Genomic DNA, 22,815 nt, shown 5'->3' on the forward strand with positions numbered 1-22,815 from the left:
AAAACCTCTCTCGCGTACGAACAGTGTGACGCAACTGCTCAACGCTGAATATTGGCACATATAATAATTCGTGCTGAATATCCGAGAGCAAATTGGCTCGCAAGACTTCCAGCATGGACTGCTCACTCATTGGGCTGTTCAAACGATCTACTAATGCCACAATGGCTTCGTAGAACTGATCGAACGATTCGTTGGCTTTCTGCTTTCGTTGCGAAATAGCTGTTCGAATCTCCAAATCAGTTCTGCCATCTGTAAACTGATTTTTCAATGCCTTGCATAAGTCTGCCCAACGAACTTCTGTCACACTTTTGTGGTACCTCCAGAAAAATTCACTCCCTCTACCCTCAAACAAGTTACTCGCATATTTGGCTAGCAACTCAAAGTCTCCGTCAAGGGTTTGCCGAGTCAATGCTTCTACGCGATAAAGAAAATCTTCTATCGACATAGACGAATGACCAGAGTATCGCAGCTTCCAATTAGCAATAATCTGGCTAATTCTGTCGGGTCGCAGACTATTACTCAGCTGAGAACCCAATGGCGAAGAGTTGGCACCAACTTGCGGCGCTCTCGGATTTACCAACGGATTCGTATCTAGCCGATTTGGTAATCCAAACAACTCCTGAAAGCTTTGATGCTGTGGACTTGTTGGAGAAGGTCTAGGAATAGATTGGATTGGTTCAGAGTTGACAGCTAGCTGTTGCTGAACTAATCTCTGAAAACCATTTTCCAGCACCTGCGATAGTATCTGCGTCTGCTGCACTAATGCTGCTGATATCGCAGCCGCAATGGTCTGTTGTATTTCTTGGCCAACAGCACTTGCTGCTGGCTGAGCTATTGGACTCTGAACTACAACTGGTTGCGGGGCTTGTGGAATTGGAGTCGGCTGCCTTGGCTGCGAGCTGGACCTACTACCAATACCAGTAGAATTTCCTACATTGGCATTTGCCGCTGCGACCGTCGCCGTGGCTTTCGCTTGTCCTCTAGTTCTCATAGTGGCACTTGAACTGGCTGCTTCTAATTCTTCAGCAAGATTCGCAGAAGATCTTGTTAACACCGTTCGGCACACTGGACACAAATTCCTATTGTCAGTGCGAGTATTAAAGCAGGCGTGGTGAAAATAATGATTGCACCTTGTAGCTAACAATTGAGCAGGATGTTCGACCTCCTGAGTGCAAACGCAACAAATGGTTTCACCTTGAATTATGGGACCTGGCATGATATGTAAGACCTAATATTCAGAATTTCTGCTAATGAAGGAAAAATTTTTCTACAAACAACTGTATAAATAAATAATAATAATGGGAAAAAAAATAATATATAAATAAATAAATAAGAGAAAAATGAAATAAATAAATAAATAAACAAATACCAAATAATAATTAACACACAAAAATAACTGAACAACTAAATAGATAAATAAATAATAATACAAATGCAAATTTCAACAAAACTGATAATCAAACACGATTCATAAGATATTTGGAAACCATGCAAAACTTCACAGAGTGTAAGTTAGCCTCCAGATTTTCCTATTAACCCACCTGAATGGATAGGACTAGTTGCTAGATAAGCATACCTTCAATTAGTATGACGAGAAAGCAGCTCTGAGCCACGATCCGTTTCAAACACTAATTGAAATGTGAATGCCTTAACAGCCACTAAATGGAAAGAAAAGAACTTGGGGAAATTATAAGCATTCATAAAGCTCCTTCATGTTAATAATACCAACTTTAAGAGCAATTATTTCAAAACCAAGTATAGCGTAATAGCGCATGCAAACCATACTCAGTCGATAATAGATCGCCTAATTAGTAATATTACACTGTAAACTTTTATGATTGCTAAAGACGGACAATAAACAGTACTAAACACACTAAGCTGACTTGCGCCACCACGGGACTTTGCAACCCCAGTCAATGAGTTTAACTGTCAATTGCTGAATTAATTTTGTGGTACTACTTTATTTCCATCGTTTTCATTAGGTGTTTTGCTTACCGCAAGAGGCAGATCTGGTCCACGAACTTTTTCAAAGCAAGCTCTACACCTTAAGAAATACGATAGCATATAAACGACAGTAGACAGTTTGACCGTTTGAGTATAAAGCCATTTTGAAGCTATTATTTTCGAAAACGTCAACCACTACCGTCTTGGTTAAGTTCTTTTGTCCTGATTTGATGAGGTATTACTTTCTCACTAATAACACAGACACAAAGAGACTAACCTAGTACACAATTATGGAGAAGGACAACAAAAAGACTTGAATCACTAGATGTTATTGATTCTAGAGCATATATAATATTTTTAAAGGCCATGTTTAGATTATATACAAAAACAGGCCCCACGTTGGGCGCCAAAATATATTATTAAATTATAATTATATCTGTAACGAATCACTAGTGTAATATTCGTCGGGTGCTGGTGTTGGGTTTACTAGTGTGGCGTACGCGCTGGCTTCTCCGGGCTTTGCTCAGATAGCATGGGGTTCAAGGAAAGGGCCAACTAATAGGACGCACCACTTATAACAATAATACATTTAAAATTCGCGTACATAAGGGAAGACAGAAAAGAAGTGCAATGGGAAGGTTACATGAAACAATAGTGAAAGAGAAGAGAAAGGGAAGGAGAGGAAGGTAGGTTAAAAAAGAAGACGGAGCCACTCTCTAACGCAACACAGCTGTTATTGTGTGCAGACGCCCACCCTACCGTGATCCTGCATTCATTGCCAAAAACTAAAAAGTTGGCAGGATCCCTAAAAGACAGTGGTTCGGCTAACCTACTCCTGCTTGGTTAGGCATGGTTCCAAATAAAAATAGGAAATTAAGCGGACATACTTAATTTATTAACAGATAACAAAAATACTTGGAATATTAACAACATTATGAAATGACAAGAAAAAAAATGACAAGAAAAATAAATAAATAAATAGATTAACGGACTAACATGGTAAGTGTGTATGAGGCGGGAAATTGTAAATAAAGCAAAAAGAAAAAAAAAATAAATAAAGAAAAACTAAAAATAATTAACCTATAAATATAAAATATGATCTAGCATAATTATAATATAAATAATTATTTTTGCATTTAAATGTTGAATAAATTAAGAGAAGGAAAAAATTAGCTAAAATGAACTAGTTTTGGTTCATTTAGAAATGCAATGTTAGACCATCACACCGAATATAGGCAAACACTAGATGCAAGTAAAAATGAGGATCAGCTGATGGCTGTCACTCAATGAAATGTTTTGCTATTGCCAGTCTCGCAAGGTCACTGACCGCTGGGACTGCAGACAGCTGTAGCAGCGCTATGGTCAGATGGACCACCAGCAAAAGGGAAGCTTTAGCTGTAGCTCATGTATTATTAATTAGTTAGAGTGAAACAGACTTACATACATTAGAGACTCCCACGCAGAAAGATCTTTCCTTGTGTTGGTGCCTGTCTGTGGTGTATCTGTGGGGAATAATAATAATTGCGAGCTTTTGCGCCTGCATGAAAGCTGCTTGCTATGACCGGTAGCGTCGATCAAAACAAACATGCATACATACGAATGTATGCAAGTATGGTTTTACATGCTTTTCAGGCAATACAAAAACATTAATATTTATAACTAAATTCAATTTTACAAAGATATTTTGCCTATAGGTGTTGTCTTACATGCCTTCTTAAATGATTGCCATTTCTATTTTATACAATAGTACAGTGGTACTTGTATTATGAAGGACCCAGAAAAGTTGTTGGTTCAACTTTCTCGCCACATCATATTACACTTACAACATTGATGGACTATCACTTATAGATGCATAGTTAAACAACATAACGTAAATTAACAATAATAAACAAACAAACAAAAAAAAATAAGCTGCCGTTCGCCTTCCTCCTGGGTGACGCAGATACTCGGCCTCGATGCCACCACAAGTGCGGAGCAAATAGCCAATGGAGATCGCAAGGCTGCCGGACGCAGGTGTTTTGCAGTAGAAACACAACCTGCTGGGAAGCAATTCTCCTGTGCTCAATGAGCGTCTGCAGCTAGCAACAGCTCATCTGTTTGCGTTGCCCAGACAGCTGATGTGTCCAGCACAGCTGCGACTTGGGGCTTTTGGTGGTTGGCCGTTAATCAAGCAGTTGTGTGTTTTGACGTTTCATTTTAAATTAATTTAAAATTCTACCACTGGGTTATTATAATTTACACACTGGGTTATTATATAAATTATGGCTGGGTTATTATATAAATTAGGATTGAGTTATTATAATTTATGACGAAGTTTTATATAACTTATAACTGGGTGCCGAATCTAAAAATAAATAGACAAAACCAAACTTAGAACAACAAAAAAACTAAATATACGTATAACAAATATTTACCCTAATCTGGAAAACGGCACTTGGTTTATTTACGCCAGTTGGCAAATTCCTTTAGTGGACAAACAGCTAAAAGTGGACGGCAAGGTGCACTTTTGTAAAAAAAAAGAAGATGACCAGATCAACGACTCAGTATAACAATTATACAATGAAGTATCTTTGTATACTCACAAGTACGTTTTAAGCATCTGTCTACACCAACCACTTCACTGATGTACTTTTTTTTCTATTAAAGCACATGCACTTTTCCACTATTTTTTTCAGGTTCTGCACATAACCTGCTAACCATTTCTTCCAACCAAAACCAACAACAAAAACCTTTTTTTTTCGGAAATTTGACAATTAATCCTACTCAAAAAGGTAATCGCTTGTCTATTTTGGTCTGGACTTCACACGATCAGCTGATCTAGCAATTAATGCTTGCATGTATCGTGGTCCACCAATAGATGGCGCTATTTCTGGAGCTTTCAGTATCATTTGTAAATAAAGCTCCGCTTCTAAGCACAAAACACGACAAGACATTGAGTACCATTTTCTCAGATTACCAATTATTTTATACAACTAAACAAATTAAATAATACAAATTAACTAGTACAATAAACATATAAATAAATAATATAATAAATAATAGGTAGAAATATGTATGTGTATAGAAAAAGAACGAAAAAAATGTTGCATACTTTTAGGCTTAGCCAATTTCAGATACGACAAGCGGCCTATTACAGCGTATTTTCTTAGAAGATATTTTAAGAGGAATTGTGGAATTCCAAAAACATACTCAAATGTTGTCACATATATTTCAATAAATGCCAATCAAAATTTATATATAAAATGAGAGTATTAATTATCTAAAAAATAATTTGAAATGCATTTGCCGGGCCCGGTAATCCGATTAGCCGACGGCCAATGGGAAGCAAATCAAAATCAGTCGAAATAACAAATTGGATTCGTGAGGTCCCAAAAGCACCTTTGCGAACATCGATCAAATGTACAACAAGAAGAAGACAACTCAATGGCTGCCATAAATTTCACAATTTGTCGTACACACAATTATGCTACGCACTGTGTTTGGCTTCTATGCTGTAACTCTCGCTTCTTCTCCATCTATCTTTCACTTCTCCCCACCCACCGAAGAGAGCAGCGTGAACAATGGCCGCAGGCAGCAATGAGCAGGGAGCAGGCAGCAACAATGAAGCTGGCGCCAAACTAGCGCCAAATTATCAAGCGTACACCCAGCTAGCGGAAGCTAGGGTGACCAGACCTGCCATAGAGCAGGCCATAACTCAGCCGCAACTTACCGTTTGAAAGCTTTAGCAAGTATTTGCTTCTCGTTCACATTGCTGGTCGTTATTATAACTGTTTCGGGCTGTGGTCGCTGCTGTGACTTGGATTTGCTGCCACCGCCTCCGTCTTTTCCTCCATCTCTGCTGCCACCCACCTCATTAGCAGACATCGGTTGCACTTTTTGCCGCTGCTCCGTCTGCTTCGTCTGAGCATTGCCCAAATCCAAATTGTTCAGCTTCAGCTTTTGCCGTTGCTGTTGCTTTTGCTTTTGCTGTTGCTGTTGCTTTTGCTGTGGTTGCTCTAGTTCCTGCTGGTCGCGACTATTGGGCGTAGACTTGGCCAGCACTGGGGCCTGGTCAACTGTGCTCAGCTCCTGTTGTTGCTCCCCTTGCTGCTGCTGTTGTTGCTGCTGTTGTTGTTGTTGCTGCTGCTGCTGCTGTTGCAGCTTGTGGCTGGTGCTGTGCAATATGAGGCCAATGAAAAACATATAAAACAAAATGGCGCACAGTGTCGAGCAGCGCAGCCAGCGGAAGCTTTTGCTCAGCTTGTTAACGAAAGTCATTTTGTGGCCGGCAGCGAGCATTGGATTTGGTATTGGGCCCTCACACACCCCTCCTTGCACCTCCTCCTTCGACTTCGTCGCCGTCGTCGTCGTCTTCTTCTCTGTCTCCTCTCTGATACAACTCACGTTGCGTGTAATTTGAAGAAATTTCTGTTGCCAGCCGTTTCCGTTCGCTTATCCTGTACTTTGACTCCTTCTCTTTCTCTCACTCACTCTCACTCTCTCGCTCTCCTCACGTCTCACATCTGATTCGCAAGCGTTTTGTTGTAGCTGTTGTTGTTCTTCTTGTTGTTGTAATTGTACATTAATTGACTTTTATGTCTGTATATGGGCGAGTCTGTGCCTGTGCTTGTGTATGTGTGTGCAGTCAACGTCGCTTTTTGCTTCCCTCAACGCCACCACGCCCATACGCCCACAAATTTCCCCGCCTCTATTTCGCCGGCTGTTGCAATTGCTTGTTAACCTCTAATACCAATTTGATGCTCTCGCTCTCTTCCATGCCGCACACTCCATTTCCTGCCATTTGCTTTTAACGCAATTTCACATGATTGTTACACGCGTTTCCATTATGCATTCCGGCCAACTGCAATGGGGAACAGAGAAAATTTAAGGTGATAATTTTCGTTTTTTGAATTTCAAGATAATAATATTTTTCAAGAGAATCGAACTTTGTTCTACTTGAGTAAATATTGTAAATAATTTAAAAAAAATTAAATATGTTTATTCGTCTTTGAAATTTATAATGTTTTTAAGAGAGTGGAAAGTCGATAAATAGGCTAACCGCAACATTGTTTAGATTACAACTATTCTATTACCATATACTTTATTTAAGAAATAATTGTAAGTGGTAAAAAAATGGCGGTCAGATCTTCGTTGTGTTGGTTCACAACTTTTAATATTATATTTTGAACTCTATGGCATATTTTCAATGTATTGGATCGGAGGTATTGGATCTATCTTACTGTGCATATAAAATATGTGATCTCAAATTACTTGGCCGAGAAATTTTCGCTCTAAATATTACGGGTAAAACTGTTAAAAGAACCCTTTCATAATGCTTAGGTTAGTCTTGTAATATAGTTATTATATTTTGTTTAAAATATGATTTTATGAGTAAGTCAATAGTTCGTATTTGCTGTCATAAAAAATGTATTATTGCAATTACAGGATGAAATTATTGTGCAAGATTTGGTATTTCAAATTCTTGCCTTTACCACCTACCGAATATCAAAATCAAATAAAGGCAGCAACAGATAATCATTGAAAAACTAAAATATCTGCCAACATATTGCTCAAAGAAGATTTAACCAAATCTGAGAACTATGTTATAACTCTAACTAAAACTTTTAAAATGATTGGTGAAAATTAATTTGTTTAGATTAAAATAGATCACAACTTCGATATAGATGAACTATATATACTATATTTGATAAATCATTCAACCAACAATTTAATCCATGTTTTATTCTGCTTGGAACCTATTTCGCTTAAGTTTATTTAACTATTGTTGTCTGTAATTTAAAAAAAAAATCTCTAGCCTTAATTATCGTTTAATTGTTACCGTTTAGTTCTTCTCGAAACTAAAAACCCATTTCAAAACCAAAACACTGAAATGAATTACATTTTATTATTTTCGAAAGCATTTAATATCCGATCGGCTTTTAACAGTTAATTGCATACAGTCAATGATGTTTATTGTGACACGAAAACAAATTGTGGACGAATCAGTTTTATTATAATTTTGTTGGACTAAAAATGTCGGTTCCGTTCATACTTTTAGTATTATCCGGAGGCTTTCTATCAGGCATATCGCAACGCTTTACAAACGTTAAGTGTGATGTATTTGATCCATCTTATTGTGCCTACGAGAAATGTGATCTCAATTTACTTGGACGAGGAATTGTGGCTTTGAATATTCATGCGAAACTCCTTAAAGGACCTTTTAATAATGCTAAGGTTTGTATATTATCGTACAATATAATGCAAGTTCATTAAATTATTTTAAATTTATTTTAAATTGTAGGTAAATCTGAGTTTATTACGAAAATTCAATGGATTTCGACCGTTTATGTTTAACACAACTTTCGATTTTTGCAAATTTATGCGAGATCAACAGACATTATCATTCACTAAAATCATTTACGATAGTATCGCCCCAAGATCAAATCTAAACCACACCTGTCCCTACGGAGTAAGCCAAAAGTGTTATAAGTTCAATGCAATTGTAATTTAATAAATTTAAATTTCAGCATGACATTATTGTTCGAGATTTGATATTTAAAGAGGAGTTTTTCAAATTCCTTCCACTACCATCTGGCGAATACCAAATTCAATTAATGGCAGCCACCGACAACCATTGGAAAACGAAAATATCTGTCAACATTTTGCTTCTACGAGATTTAATAAAATCTTAAAATACTCAAAGACTATTTTTATTATTTTTCCACATATTTGAGTCATTTTACGTATGTATATCAGCACGTAACCAACAGTAAAGTAATTAAATGACTTATTTGATAAATCATTCAGTAGGCACTTAAATCCTCATCAACGTAAGTAAATATTGACTAATTAGATACGTTTAATATTTTTTAAATATTCTGCTGACAATTTACCTAATCTATTGTACTTTATAACATGATGAACTTAGTGAATTTAAATATATATTATGAAATATGTAGTTTTAAATTTACGGGCACTCGGCTTAGAAATAAATGTTGTGTCTGCCAAACTATGTGGGCCATATTTTTATTGTTATTTACTGGATCAATGGCAGTCTTTTGCTCACGTCTTACAAACATTGAGTGTGATGTGTTGGGCTCTTCTTTTGTATACTTTGAGCAATGCAATCTTAAGGTGTTGGGACTTGAAATTGTCGTATTAAATATGCACTCAGCAGTACAGAAATTATCTGAAGAAGTCTCAATGTAAATACTAAATGAACTAATCAAATAGTTCCGTATATTAAAGCTGATGTTGCACAAAAAGAAGGAAAAAAAAATTACTCTTTTGTTTTAAAAAATAAAAAATCTTTATAAATCAGTTCTTTGACACACAATGTTGTCTCCGTTTATCCTCTTACTATTATCCGGTGCCAGTAAGTCAGCTATCTCTCCTCGTTTCAAATACAAATATTAAATGCGTGGTGTTGGATCTATCTTACTGCGTATATTATATAAAAGATGTAATTTTTAATTACTTGACCGAGGAATTGTCGCTCTAAGGTTAAAACTATTAAAAGTACCATTCCATAAAGCTAAGGTTAGTCTCGTAATATAGTTATTATATTTTTAGACTTCAATATAGATGAATTAAGAATAACGTTATTTGATAAATCATTCAACCAACAATTTTATCCATGTTTTATTCTGCTTGGAACCTATTTCGCTTAAGTTTATTTAACTCACGTTGACTGTAATTTCAAACAAATTTATCTAGCCTTAATTATCGGTTAATTGATACACTGCACTGAACACTGAAATGAATTGCAATTTATAATTTTCGAAAGCATTTAATATCCGATCGGCTTTTAACAGTTACTTGCATATAGTCGATATTGTTTATTGCGACTTGAAAACGAACTTGTGAACATATCAGTTTTATTACATTTTTGTTGGACTAACAATGTCGGTTCCGTTCATACTTTTAGTATTATCCGGAGGCTTTCTATCAGGCATATCGCAACGTTTTACAAACGTTAAGTGTGATGTATTTGATCCATCTTATTGTGCCTACGAGAAATGTGATCTCAATTTACTTGGACGAGGAATTGTGGCTTTGAATATTCATGCGAAACTCCTTAAAGGACCTTTTAATAATGCTAAGGTTTGTATATTATCGTATAATGCAAGTTCATTAAATTATTATACCCGCTACCCATAGGATAGAAGGGTATTATAACTTTGTGCCGGCAGGAAATGTATGTAACAGGTAGAACGAGGCATCTCCGACCCTATAAAGTATATATATTCTTGATCAGCGTCAACAGCCGAGACGATCTAGCCATGTCCGTCTGTCCGTCTGTCTGTCTGTCCGTCTGTCTGTCTGTCCGTATGAAACACTGGATCTCAGAAACTATAAGAGATAGAGCTATAATCTTTTTTCGGCAGTATTTGTTATGTTTGCACGCAGATCAAGTTTGTTTCAAATTTTTGCCACGCTCACGTCCGCCCCCGCAAATCAAAAAAATCGAATAACAAGCGTAATATTAAAGCTAGAGTTGCAAATATTGCTATAGTAGTTATGATTCCTGGTTGATTTGGTTGCGATCAGATAAAAATTGTCGAAGTTATTAAAGAAATACTTTTGTATGGGCAAAAACGACTACTTACTAGGGGTATTAGTTGCTTTGGCCGACAATTTGGTATATTGTGCCGCCTATGGTGTATTTTGAATGCGGTACTATATCGATTTACCAAATAAATAATTTGGTATATTTTTAGTATTTTTGTAGTATATTCGGTATATTTTGAGAAACATACCGCAAAATATATTTATTTTATTTAAAATGGGTAGCGGGTATCTCACAGTCGAGTACACTCGACTGTGGCTTTCTTACTTGTTTTTAAATTGTAGGTAAATCTGAGTTTATTACGAAAATTCAATGGATTTCGACCGTTTATGTTTAACACAACTCTCGATTTTTGTAAATTTATGCGAGATCAACAGAAATTATCATTCGCTAAAATCATTTACGATAGTATCGCCCCAGTATCTAATCTAAATCACACCTGTCCTTACGGGGTAAGCCAAACGTGTTAAAGGTTCAATGCAATTGTAATGTAATAAATTTAAATTTCAGCATGACATTATTATACGAGATTTGGTATTTAAAGACGAGTTATTCAAATTCCTACCACTACCATCTGGCGAATACCAAATTCAAATAATGCCAGCGACCGACAACAATTGGAAAACGAAAGTATCTCTTAACATTTTGCTTCTATGAGATTTAATAAAATCTTAAAATACTCAAAGACAATTTTTAACATTTGGGAATTTTTTTTTGGTAGATGACAATGAGCTAAGTAATCTGAATTATGCATAATCCATATTCTATATATTCGAGTCATTTTATATAATCACCACGTAACCAACCGTAAAGTATTTAAATGACTTATTTGATACATCATTCTGTAGGCACTTAAATCCTCATATAAAATATATATATATATATGTAGGTAAATGTTGACTAATTGGATACGTTTAATATTTTTTAAAATATTCTGCTGGCAATTTACCTAATCTATTGTACATTATGAACTTAGCGAATTTAAACATGTATATTATGAAATATGAATTTTTAAATTTTCGGGCAGTCGACTTTGAAGTGTTGTGCCTGCCAAACTATGTGCACCGTATTTTTATTTTTATTGCTATTAGCTCGATCAATGGCTATCTCTAGCTCACGTTTTACAAACATAGAGTGTGAAGTATTGGATTCTTCTTTTGTATATTTTAAGGAATGCAATCTTAAGGTGCTAGTACGTGGAATTGTCGGATTAAATATGCATGCTGCAGTACAGAAATTGCCTGTAGAAATCTCAAAGGTATAAATGAAACTACTAAGTGAACTAATCATATAGTTCCATATATTTCCAGATCAATCTCAGTTTATTTAAAAAATTCAGTGGTTTCCGTCCATTTATGTACAATATAACATTCGATATTTGCAAACTTTTAGAAAGGAGAAATGTTCAATTATCGTTTGAGAAAATATTCTTTAATTCATTGCTCGAAAATTCCAATATTAATCATTCATGTCCCTATCATGTAAGTAAATAAATAAATCATTTAAAATAAAGTTATTTAATTATTTTTGAATTTGCAGCATGATTTGATTGTGAATAATTGGGTGTTCAAGGACCAATATTTTAAGTTCTTGCCATTGCCCAATGGCGAGTATAAGTTTCGGTTAAAAGTGTCTGCGAACAACGATTGGAGAGGAATTATACAATTGTATCTATATGTATTTCGACAAGAAGATGCTTAGAAATATTGCATTAAAATTATTATTATATTAGTAAAAAAGGTGAAGTAAAGTTAAAGTAAGCAGAATAATTGCTTTATATTGTTATGAACAAAAAGGTTAGAGACAACTAATAACTTTAATAAAGGACTCTTTATAATTTGATTTGGAATCTAGGCCTTAGATCAATGTTTCCTTTACTTATAATTGCATTGCAGTAAATTAAAGCTGATGTTGCACAAACTCATTAGTTTATTAAGAAACTTTCATCTTTAGTTATCCATTAGAGCTTTCAATTACTTTTGTGCCCCTTAACCTACTAATTGGTCCCCAACTGTTTGCTCATTGTAATGCCGCAAGGCTCATCCATTAAGAGACCAAAAGGCGAATTAAAAAAGAGCATAAATTCCTTGTCTTGCCTCTGCCTGTCTTTACTTTTACTTGCGAGATTTGTTTTGCGAAATGACGGGGCCAAGGGACAGTCATTAAACAGGGCCACAATAATGACTGGCATTACGACGAGCACTAAAAATCAGTCGTAAAACGGATGAGATGAGATGCGTTGTTAATTTCGAAGGCTATAAGGCATAAAAAGCCTAACACAAAAATTTAGTTACTCTTGGGCGAAAATTCACTGCTTACTGATGCTACATAAATAATGAACTTTTGCTAAAGAGGTACTTTATCGTAAATACTAAAAAAGGTACCTATTCTTTGCGTATTTATTATGTATTAAATACTGACAACAAGTTGAATATTGAGCAGCTGAATCTTTGAGAATCTTAAAGTGCATGCTATAAAAATTTGTGATAATATTCTTGTATTATACTCGCTACTTATAGTGTAGAAGAGTAAATACATATTTAACAAGTAAAAGGAGGTATTTCCGAAGCCATAAAGTATAATATATATTCTTGATCAGCACCGACCGCCGAAATGTCCGGTATATCAATACACATAGTATATCGATATACGAAATACAGCTTTAGGTTAGAATTTTAGTATTTTTGCGTCATATGTTATAAATTTTGTATATACGGAATAAACATAGAAATCGATATACAAATTCAACTTTTGGTATATTTTTGAAGTTTTTCAGTATATTAATTTGGTACATTTGGACAATAATACCACACTCTTTTGCTCTTGTTGAAAATGATTAGCGGGAATCTAAGAGTCTTGAACATTCGACTTTATATCCCACTTGTTTTTTATGCCATATTTCAAAATTTGTAGCGCATCCTTTCGATGCTAAAAATCTAAATAATGCTTTTGACAGCTAGAGCTCTGCTTTTTAGTACCTAACAAGAATGACGGCAGCCTTATTGTCAATATGTCAACAAAATTTCATTTGAATATTATAATAAACTTCACAAGCTGCAGCTGCGACAGCGAGTTTTACAGCCAAGTTTATTCGACTGTGTCGATGAAATCATTTAAATGCATAATAAGCAAAGAATTCTAGGACAATATTTGCCAATCAATTGTTACAGCTTTCGCACTCGCAAGTGTAAGAATTCATTCACTGTTCAACTTATGCAATATTTACATTCGACCAAAGCACGCAATGCATTCATTCACTTTCGATTTCATTAGCCTCTCCATCCACTTCAGTTTCCACTCTCCACTCGCCACTGGCAATCAACGTGTATTGATTCAGTTTTCAGTTGACTAACTGACTCAATTTATGTTTTTTGATTGTGTTGCTTTACTATGTAGTATTTACAGTTATTGTGCTCAAAAATGTTGCTGTGGCTCTTGCTGTTGTGTTGTTGTCTCGCTCTTTTAGCGCCTTTGTTGCGCGCCGTTTACTTTTGTTTTCGTTTCGCCTCGGTTCGGTTCGTTTGTCGTTTCGTCTGTCGTTGTGGCTTGTTGTTGTTGTTGTTGTTGTCTTTTATGGCTTTAAGCAAACCAGTTGAACATCGTTTTCAGTCATCTTTACTCTGTGCATGCATATGTATTTGTATGCTTGTGTGTTTTTACGAGTATGCTGAAAAGCTCTCACACTCCAAGATGGTCAAAAGCTCTCACTCTCCCAGCCAAAAGACTGTGTCGCAGCTGTTTACTGTTTGCCATTTGTTGCTGTCTCGCTACTGTTTCTATTACGTGTATTTTTTTGTTTTCATCTTTTTTATGAACTGTTCATGTTGCTTTTGTTTTACTGTGTGAACTTTCGCTGCTTATTAGTTGCCAAGTGTTGTAATGAAACAGCTAACAGATGACAGGCAGGCAAATGAAAAAAAAAAAAAAAATAAAAATGCAGAAAAAGTTGGCAATAAATTTTTAATATCATTTATGTGCAGTTGAGAACGTTAAAGCCCTCAAAGTACGCAGCAGCACGAAGTATAAAAAGATTCTTAATGAATTTACTTCATATCGCAAAAATCTAATCCAATTAGCAAGTTTATAAGCCCGTCGCCCCCTCCGGGAACGAGCAAAGTGGATTTTCTGTCTGCTCGAGTTGCTGCTCATTAAAAGTGTCCCTGACAAAATGTTACACTGATTCATTTCGCGCAGCTCCCTCCCCCCTTCCCCCTACCCCCTACCCCCCGAGATCGCCCTTCACACTTGCCACCCCACAGTTTGCTGTCCAGATAGTGTCAATTTCAATAAAAATTGATGATGAAGCAAAGTGCATGAAGCAAAAAATGCGTTAAACTTTATTGCACAACTTTGTAACGAGAACGGCAAGAAAGTGTGTGAGGAGGGGCAGGGGAGGAACAGAGGGGAAATGTGATGAGGAACGCCTGCAGCAACATCGATAAGCGCGCAGCTTGGCCAACTTTAAAGATTTGATTTGCAAAGCTCTCGTCGTTTGCGTCGTCGTCGTCGTCATCGTCATCGTCGTCTATGTATCTTTATGCGGCTGGACATGAATGGATAAAGTTACTATTACATAGTAGAATCCTGCTCTTCGGCTCTTTGGCAAATGGATGACTGGATGAATGGCTGCCATGGCGTTGATGATGAAATGAAATGTTTGCTTTCCTCTTGATAGATCTCCCACATTCTCACAACCCTTGCTCACACTCGAAGCCAGCCACTAAGCAAAGAGCAATCGAGAATAACGGCAAGATGCTCTTTTTATTATTGTAGAAAACTTCAATCCCTATGTAAATCACTTCAAACAAAAACGAAAGCTCTTGCAGCTAATAAATGCTCAGCTGCACAAGCAGAGCTAGTTGAATGCAAAAGCGCATAAGTACTATGAATATGTGAAGTGCCACAGTGCGTATGATTTTTCTAGGTGGAGTATTAAGTATACGCTCGCACAGAACGAGCAAATTCTGATTAACGCTTACAACGCAAAAGCAAACAAGGGAATAATTTCATTACACATACAACAACAATTTGTAGTGTCAAAAGTTAATGCAAAAATGAGGTACGCTATGTTTATGCGTTTGGCACAAATAAAAAACCAAAGATTACAAATTATTTCGCTGTTCAATAATGCAACAAAAGGTTTGCGATATTTCAATGCTCATTTCGTTTATTAATTTTTAATTACTGCACATTTTCAATTATGTAATTGGTTTGTACATTTTTGTATATAAATTATTTTAGAACTTATTACTTAAATAAATAATAAATATTAAACTATTCGAAATGTGTTTTATAATAAACATTATTTTGGATAGAAATTTCCTTTTCTTTTGTGTCTTTTTTTTTAATACTTTTCGCATTTTTCTCTTGCATTATTTATTACTTTAATTACCCAATGAACACATAAAAAGATAAGGCAATAAAAGAGAAAATTGCTGAAAATTCAAAAGAAAATTTTGTATTTTGGGCCATGACAGGATAAAAACAATTTCATGTTTACGCCCAACTGCTTGATTATGACAGACAGATGAGAATAAGAGGGAATGTGCGAATGTGTAAGGAAGAGGCAGATGATGGACATACATTGCTGATAATTTTAATTAAACTTTTTTAATTGACTTGAAGGGTCTAAAAATGCCGGAAAACCCAAATATCAATTAAACATAATTTCCCTTTTCTGTTCAAAATTTGGATTCCCGACAGTTTGGCATGCCGAAGGATTGGCTGGAATTTAATATTCCAGGCAGAAATTCTCAATCAAATTCCATATTACTATTATGTCGGTTATTTTTTAAATTGAATTTTTCCCATAAACGAATTCCTGGCTTGATGCTCGTATAGTATGTGTGCGTATTCGATTATTTCTCCTTTTTTGCTCTACGAATTTGCCTTAATCGCTTTGCCTGTTTCATTCGACTTTTGAGCTGACCACTCGACCAACTCTATGGGAGGCCATGAGCCTGATGTGTGCAAACTGCACTCAATCAGTTCAGCTCAAAGCAAACAAGCTACAACACGACCAGCAACAACAACAGCAATAACAACAGGGGCAATAACTGTATACCTCTCGCTCTCGCTCTCGCTATCACTCTCGCTCTCTTTATAAATAGAGCACAAGCTGAGAATGAGCTGCAACCAAAAAATGCTGGCAAATAAGTTGATTTGTTTGTTGTTTGTGCATATAGAATGAAAATGCTGAAAAAGCGCAATGCAAATACCACGCAGATGATGAGTGAATGAAAAAGAGAGAGAGAGAGAGAATGCGAGTGAGTGATAGAGATAGAGACGTAATAGACTGAAGAATGCAGCAGGCAGTCAACAGTGCTGCCTAGAATCAACAGCGTAAGGGCATTTAAAAAAAACAACGCTTGTTTGTCTAACGGCGCTCACATGACGTATACGCAACGTGCAACATATCAGAAGCTACAGCACAATTACCATGCAAGCAGCAGCAGCAGCAGGTGGCATGTGGCAGGCAGCATTGCAGCGAGGGTATGAGAATGACAAGCTCACACACAAACACACGCTGCCACACAGCCATGGCCAAGTTGTACGCATGCTGCGGATAGGACCACACGAGTTGGTCCTTAAAATAGAAGCATGGCAAATGCACAACAAAACTTTGCGTGCACTTCAAGTATACAAACACCTACATACACGCTTTCACCTACACCCACGCACATTCGCGTGCATATAAACAAAGGATGGAGATCACTCGACGGCTGAACTATATTTAAATACCCTGTAAACAGTGTGGATAAAAAAGCTATAAAATATTAAGTATACGAACACCAATTTGCAATAATTTAGAGGGCAGCAATCATAAGCATAATCAAGACAACCAAAAAATATATCGACTATAGCTTTAAACTAAGTATGTATATATTCGGTATTTGTATTGTAAACAAAAGTTAAAGAATATTATGTAAACGTCTATAAATTTGAAGAATCGTTAAATAAATTAGAAATACACCAAGTTAGACTAATTTACATTTTAATATTAATTTGATTTCGAACTTCCAACTTTTTTGTGTTTATTTATGTTACGATTTTAGAGAAAGTTATATAATATAAAAAAATCGTTATTTTTTGTTACAACTATTTTCTTTCTTTTATTTTAAAATGGATCACACATATTGTAACTTGTGCTATCAATTTCGAAAATATTAAAATTTGAATATTGAGGATTTTTTTGACCTACGCTATACAGCTCTGGAGGACTGCTATCAATTCAAATGTTGAGATAGTTTAGCGTTACCAGTCAAAAACTTTGCGACAAATTGTCAATGCTCCTTTTTACGTATCTAATGCAAATATACACAAAGATCTGAATATTCCAACCATAAAAGAAAAAGTTAAGAAATTTAGTAAGAAATACATTGATAGACTCCATAACTCTCCCCGATAGATAAATCCAACCAACTGAAAAGACGTTTATATAAAAGCACGGTTCATTGGAAAAGTGCCAATTCTGTTCATTTAATATTAACTATACTTATTGTTTAAAAAGACAAATTTCAATAAAAGAAAAGAGAAAAAATCATCACACATTTGTTGTTATTAAAAAACGACAAAAAATGTCAAATTAGATTTCATTTTTATTTTCATTCGCCAAACAACAATCTCCCCCTCTGTTGCAAGTGTCGCAAAGGGTATTCAAACTTTGAAACCTCACGCAAATTAGAACCCTTCGCTACATCAACTAATGACACCCCCCGAACAACAATATGCATGGCCACCCCACACTACACCACACATCATACCCCTCTGTGTGAAGCTCAAGTGCTGGGTATTAATACACACCAGCTGAGGTGCCATGGAAATGCAGCTGAGTGCAAGCAATGCTGCAGGTTAGACATTTGCACTTGTCACCCCGCTTTATTGTAGTTGCTGTTGCCGTTGACGCCACCGCTGTTGCTGCTGCTGTTGCTGTTGCTGCTGCTGCTGCCTGTCATGGCAACGTGGCAGCCCCTTCTGGTTGTAGTGCTGCCATTTTTTATATCATTTACACGTTGAATATTGTGTACGTTGTGCAGTCGACACATTTCACACTGCAGCTGCACGAGGGGGAAAAACTGCGAGTGAAAGAATAAAAAAGGGTAGCGAATGTGAGGCATGTTGATGGCAACGTTTAGGGGCAACTATTTGCACGTTGCACGACCACAAGATGAAAATGAACATAAAAATAAAAATAAAATTACTAGAAATTGAAATGTAAGCACTACGGTATTAATATTGATTCACCTTAGAGACTTTTCTAAGGGGGAGTTTCAAATCTACAGCTTAAAATTCAACATGCAGTTTATCTGCAAGACTACAAAAATAGATTTACAGATTTCGCACCAAGAATATAATTTAATGTGCTCTCCAAAGTGAAACTAAGATGTGCGAGGAATCCATTCCCGGTTTTATTGATTACATATTAAATATTTACCATTTGATTTATTTATGGAATAAACACTCTACACAATTTCCTTCATATAGCAGTTCGCAGTTAAATTCTGACATTGATGTATTGCAGCAGCTAAAGTTGTAGCCCCCAAAATCTAACATCTTAACAGGCCCAAAGCAAGTTGTAGTCTCGATTTTCCATACACACAAATCAATCATTCTGACACTTTAGCGAAATGTAATACAAATTTGAGGCGGAGTGAATTAAAAATTCAGCATTAATAGTTGGAATATTTGATCGTTATTTCGGTATGATTTAAATGCATAAATAAACAACAACAATTTATTTATTTATATTTTGTATCACAGCTTAATTTTCTTTTTATTAAACTGCCGTTTTATTATCTTGATGCCTGTTCATTGTCAATATAATAACAGGTAAACAAATTGCCAACTAAAAATATAAATAATGACATTTTTCCATTTACATATATATGAATTATCGTGCCAAATGAACGTTGAACAATTGCGGCATATGCGGCGTATGCGCAACATGCTGGTCAAATGATTGTACAATTAGGCGTATGATTAATATTGATCGAAATGTTTTTGTGGCCAACATCAACTGGCAATTAGAAATGCATTTGCATCTACCCCTAAACATAAAACCTTTCATTCATGTTGCACGTTGACGTTGCAATTATAATTTAACCCGCAGCAGCTGCTTTCCACTCTGCTTTCATCCTCTCCCCTTGCTAGGCAACCATTGCAAACATATTGTACAACATGCCGCAGTTTACACTATGATTATGTTACTTGCCCAAATGTTGATGGCGATTGCACAAAAGACTAAAAAATGCACATGATTGGTTAAAACTCCCCTCTCTTTCTTTGCTCCAGCTCGTTCTCTTTCTCTCTCCATCTCTCTCGATGTGTCTCTCGGTGGCAATCATGGCAATTGAATGCATGATTTAGAGCCCAGCAAAATGCCGAACATGAAACTCAATACGGAACTGCAACTAGAGCTGGCTTCGTGTCGTGTTTCTTTGACCAGACACAGAAGCCAAGTTATCGAGTTTTATAACTAAATATTGGCATAAGAAAAGTGAACATTTAACCAAATAAATTACAAGTTTAAATTGAAGTTTTTTAAATTAAACAAAACAATGTTATTTGCCATTTAATTTATGTTTAAATGTCAGATTAGAAAATCAAAAATGTTTTTTGTTTCTACAAATTTTAATGGTAAAATAACACATGCTTGATCCTGTACAGGATTCAATAAATTCATTTGGTATTTTATATACTCTAGTATCATGATATTTAACCTTCGGTATGTTCTGTATATTTATTTGGCATATTTTAAGAATAATACTATATTTTTTGCTTTTATTGAAACAGTACACTCAACTGTAGTTTACTTTCTTAGTATTATATTATTTAAATGACAATTGTCCAATTTTATACAGGCTTTAATAAAAAATATTAATTTGTTGAATATGAAACCTTCACAAAATATATAAACCAATTTAATTTGGTCTATAATTTACATTTGACAATGTCAAATATGAAATTCGAGTTTTAAAGATATCAATAAACAAATTTACTTCATTTAAAAAAAGACTTTTAATAAACACAAATTAAATAAATTAATAATTTAAATCAATACCAACATAAACCCAGTTTTATTTGTTATGCAATTCATGCGTTGTTTACGTTTAAATTACAAGTATTAAATTGCAACTTGATTTTCGCTTTATAGGTCGACAGGTTGTTTGGTACAATTCCTTTTTTGAAATATATATGCGTCATACTTTTGTAAATGTTATGAAGTTTTTCTATTTTGTAAATAAGTATTTTCGTATTTTAAAACAATTGGTTGCATATTGTGTACACCTGACACGCGTCCATCACCAGAACTGAAACTGAAACTGAGACTTAAAAACTTAAACCTGATCACGATTGTCGTTTTGCCAGTTTTTGTTTATTCGCAACGGCATAAAAAGTGAAAGTGCACACTTGGGGCGAGCATACAATATAGTATGAGTGTGTGTGCTTGTTTATGCATGTATATGTCTGTTTGTGTGTGTGTGTGTGTGTGGACCGTGTGTGTGTGGACCGGCATTTAAACGTAACAGATACTTGAGCTCTGACAGACACACCATGGAAATGTCAGGCCGACTGTGGGGCAAGTCAAGCCTCGTGTTGTGCATGGAACAACATTGCCAGACCTTCATGAATGAATGACTGTAACTACAACAGCACACACACACACACACACACACATATGTGTGTACACAGATGTGTGTGTTTTGTGTCTAACAATGGAGCATGCAGCAGTGCAACAAAATGCATGAATAAGCAACAACTCAATTTGAATAAAGCAACAGCAGCGACGCCTGCAGAAGTCAGCCGGGTATTTTATGAGGCATTTGTAGAACTTTTGGCAAAACATAACCCGACATACAATACACTCTTACAATTCTCTCTCTCTCACTCTCACTCTCACTGATTCATAAATAACTATAAATCTACGAATAAACAAATACGTGAGTGTTTCGAGTGTTTTTCCAAGCAGAAACAAATGATTCTACATAACAAAACAATACTGTATCCATTGCTCCCTAGAGCAACAATAAATAATCAAAACTGCATAGTAGCCTCGAGCGTGTTCGACTTTGAGACACCCTGTCAATCAATGAGCAAATTCAATGAACTAAAACACATTTTAGACATTTGAGACTTGAGGCAACATTTTCATTTTGAATTCCATTATTTTCAAAATAGAAATAAATATTAAACCAGATAAACTGTTTTTTTTTTTTTTTTTTTTTTTTTGCATTTTAAGTTACAGGGTATTTCAATCAAAATATTAAATCTTGTGTACTGCTTGACCACATTATTTCATTGGCTCGGGGCTTAAGCTTCAATTTAAGTTCAAGGCATATTCAAAGTTCACAATATAAAGGAAAACAAAGCAATCAATTTAATTTCTATTCAAAGCTAATAAAGACATTTTTATTAATTTCTTATTATATTTACTTTACTCACAATAAACAAGAAATGTAATCTAAATTCGATTACGCTTCTGTTCGTCTAGTCAGAATTTATTATGTAATGCGTCTAGGCTTTTTTTCTAATATCGCGTACCCCCGAATCAAAAATACGAACTGAAGTTGCCGTCATTTAATTATCGTCAACGTCATCGCGAATACAATGAATGAATACAATTGAATGCGTCATTGCGAGTAAAAGGACGATAAAAGGGAGTGCTCGACTTAATCGTTGCCTATCTTTGGGGTATACGAACTTTGTGCAATAAAAGCACACGAACTAGAATCACTTTATTTTCAAAGTAATTAAAAGTTCTAAAAAGTTCTAATTTATTAGGTATCTCTACTTTATTTTATTTCAACATTACTAAATTGTTTATTTTAAATATTATATATAAATAATACAAATAATAATACACAAATCCAAGCTCGAATTCCATTTTCGATTCGATTCAATTTGATTCGATTAGATTCCAATTTAAGAAAAATATATATATATCGAAAATAACATTTATAAACATCTTGAACAATATATCGGACGCATTTAACAAAATTGCTGACAATATTATATCTTTTAATATAAGTTAAAAGTTAACTCATATAATGAGTGGTTCATTTTAAATAGTAAATTTTATTAGAAAGGTATTGAGGGTATTAAATTTTCGATGGGCCGAAAATTAATTTTCTTTTCAATTTTATTGCTTTTGTTATTAACTTATGAAATGGATTTTCGCGATGATTCGAGTATTTGCAGAACAAACAAATGCAAATGAAAGAGCGAAAGCACTTAGAGCAGAGCTTGGCTGAGAGATCGGGGCCAATATAATATAGCTCACATAGTTACAAACGTACATTTATACATACATATATTTAGTCGTA

The 22,815-nt window shown here is 35.2% G+C and overlaps 1 protein-coding gene across 2 annotated transcripts in view; it reads right to left on the bottom strand.

Moving 5' to 3' along the window:
• LOC127566148 (45 kDa calcium-binding protein) overlaps nt 1–22,815 on the bottom strand; it is a 34,886-nt gene that overhangs the window by 11,143 nt on the left and 928 nt on the right. Inside the window, exon 2 of one of the 2 annotated variants that reach the window (XM_052007827.1) lies at nt 5,654–6,784. The exons of the other annotated variant lie outside the window; for it this stretch is intronic. Coding sequence (XP_051863787.1) covers nt 5,654–6,222 — 569 coding nt within the window. The 5' untranslated portion in view covers nt 6,223–6,784. The remainder of the gene's footprint in view (nt 1–5,653; nt 6,785–22,815) is intronic. 2 annotated transcript variants of the gene reach the window in all.

The sequence above is a fragment of the Drosophila albomicans genome, chromosome 2R (assembly GCF_009650485.2).
Source record: "Drosophila albomicans strain 15112-1751.03 chromosome 2R, ASM965048v2, whole genome shotgun sequence".
In the NCBI taxonomy this organism is placed as follows: domain Eukaryota; kingdom Metazoa; phylum Arthropoda; class Insecta; order Diptera; family Drosophilidae; genus Drosophila; species Drosophila albomicans.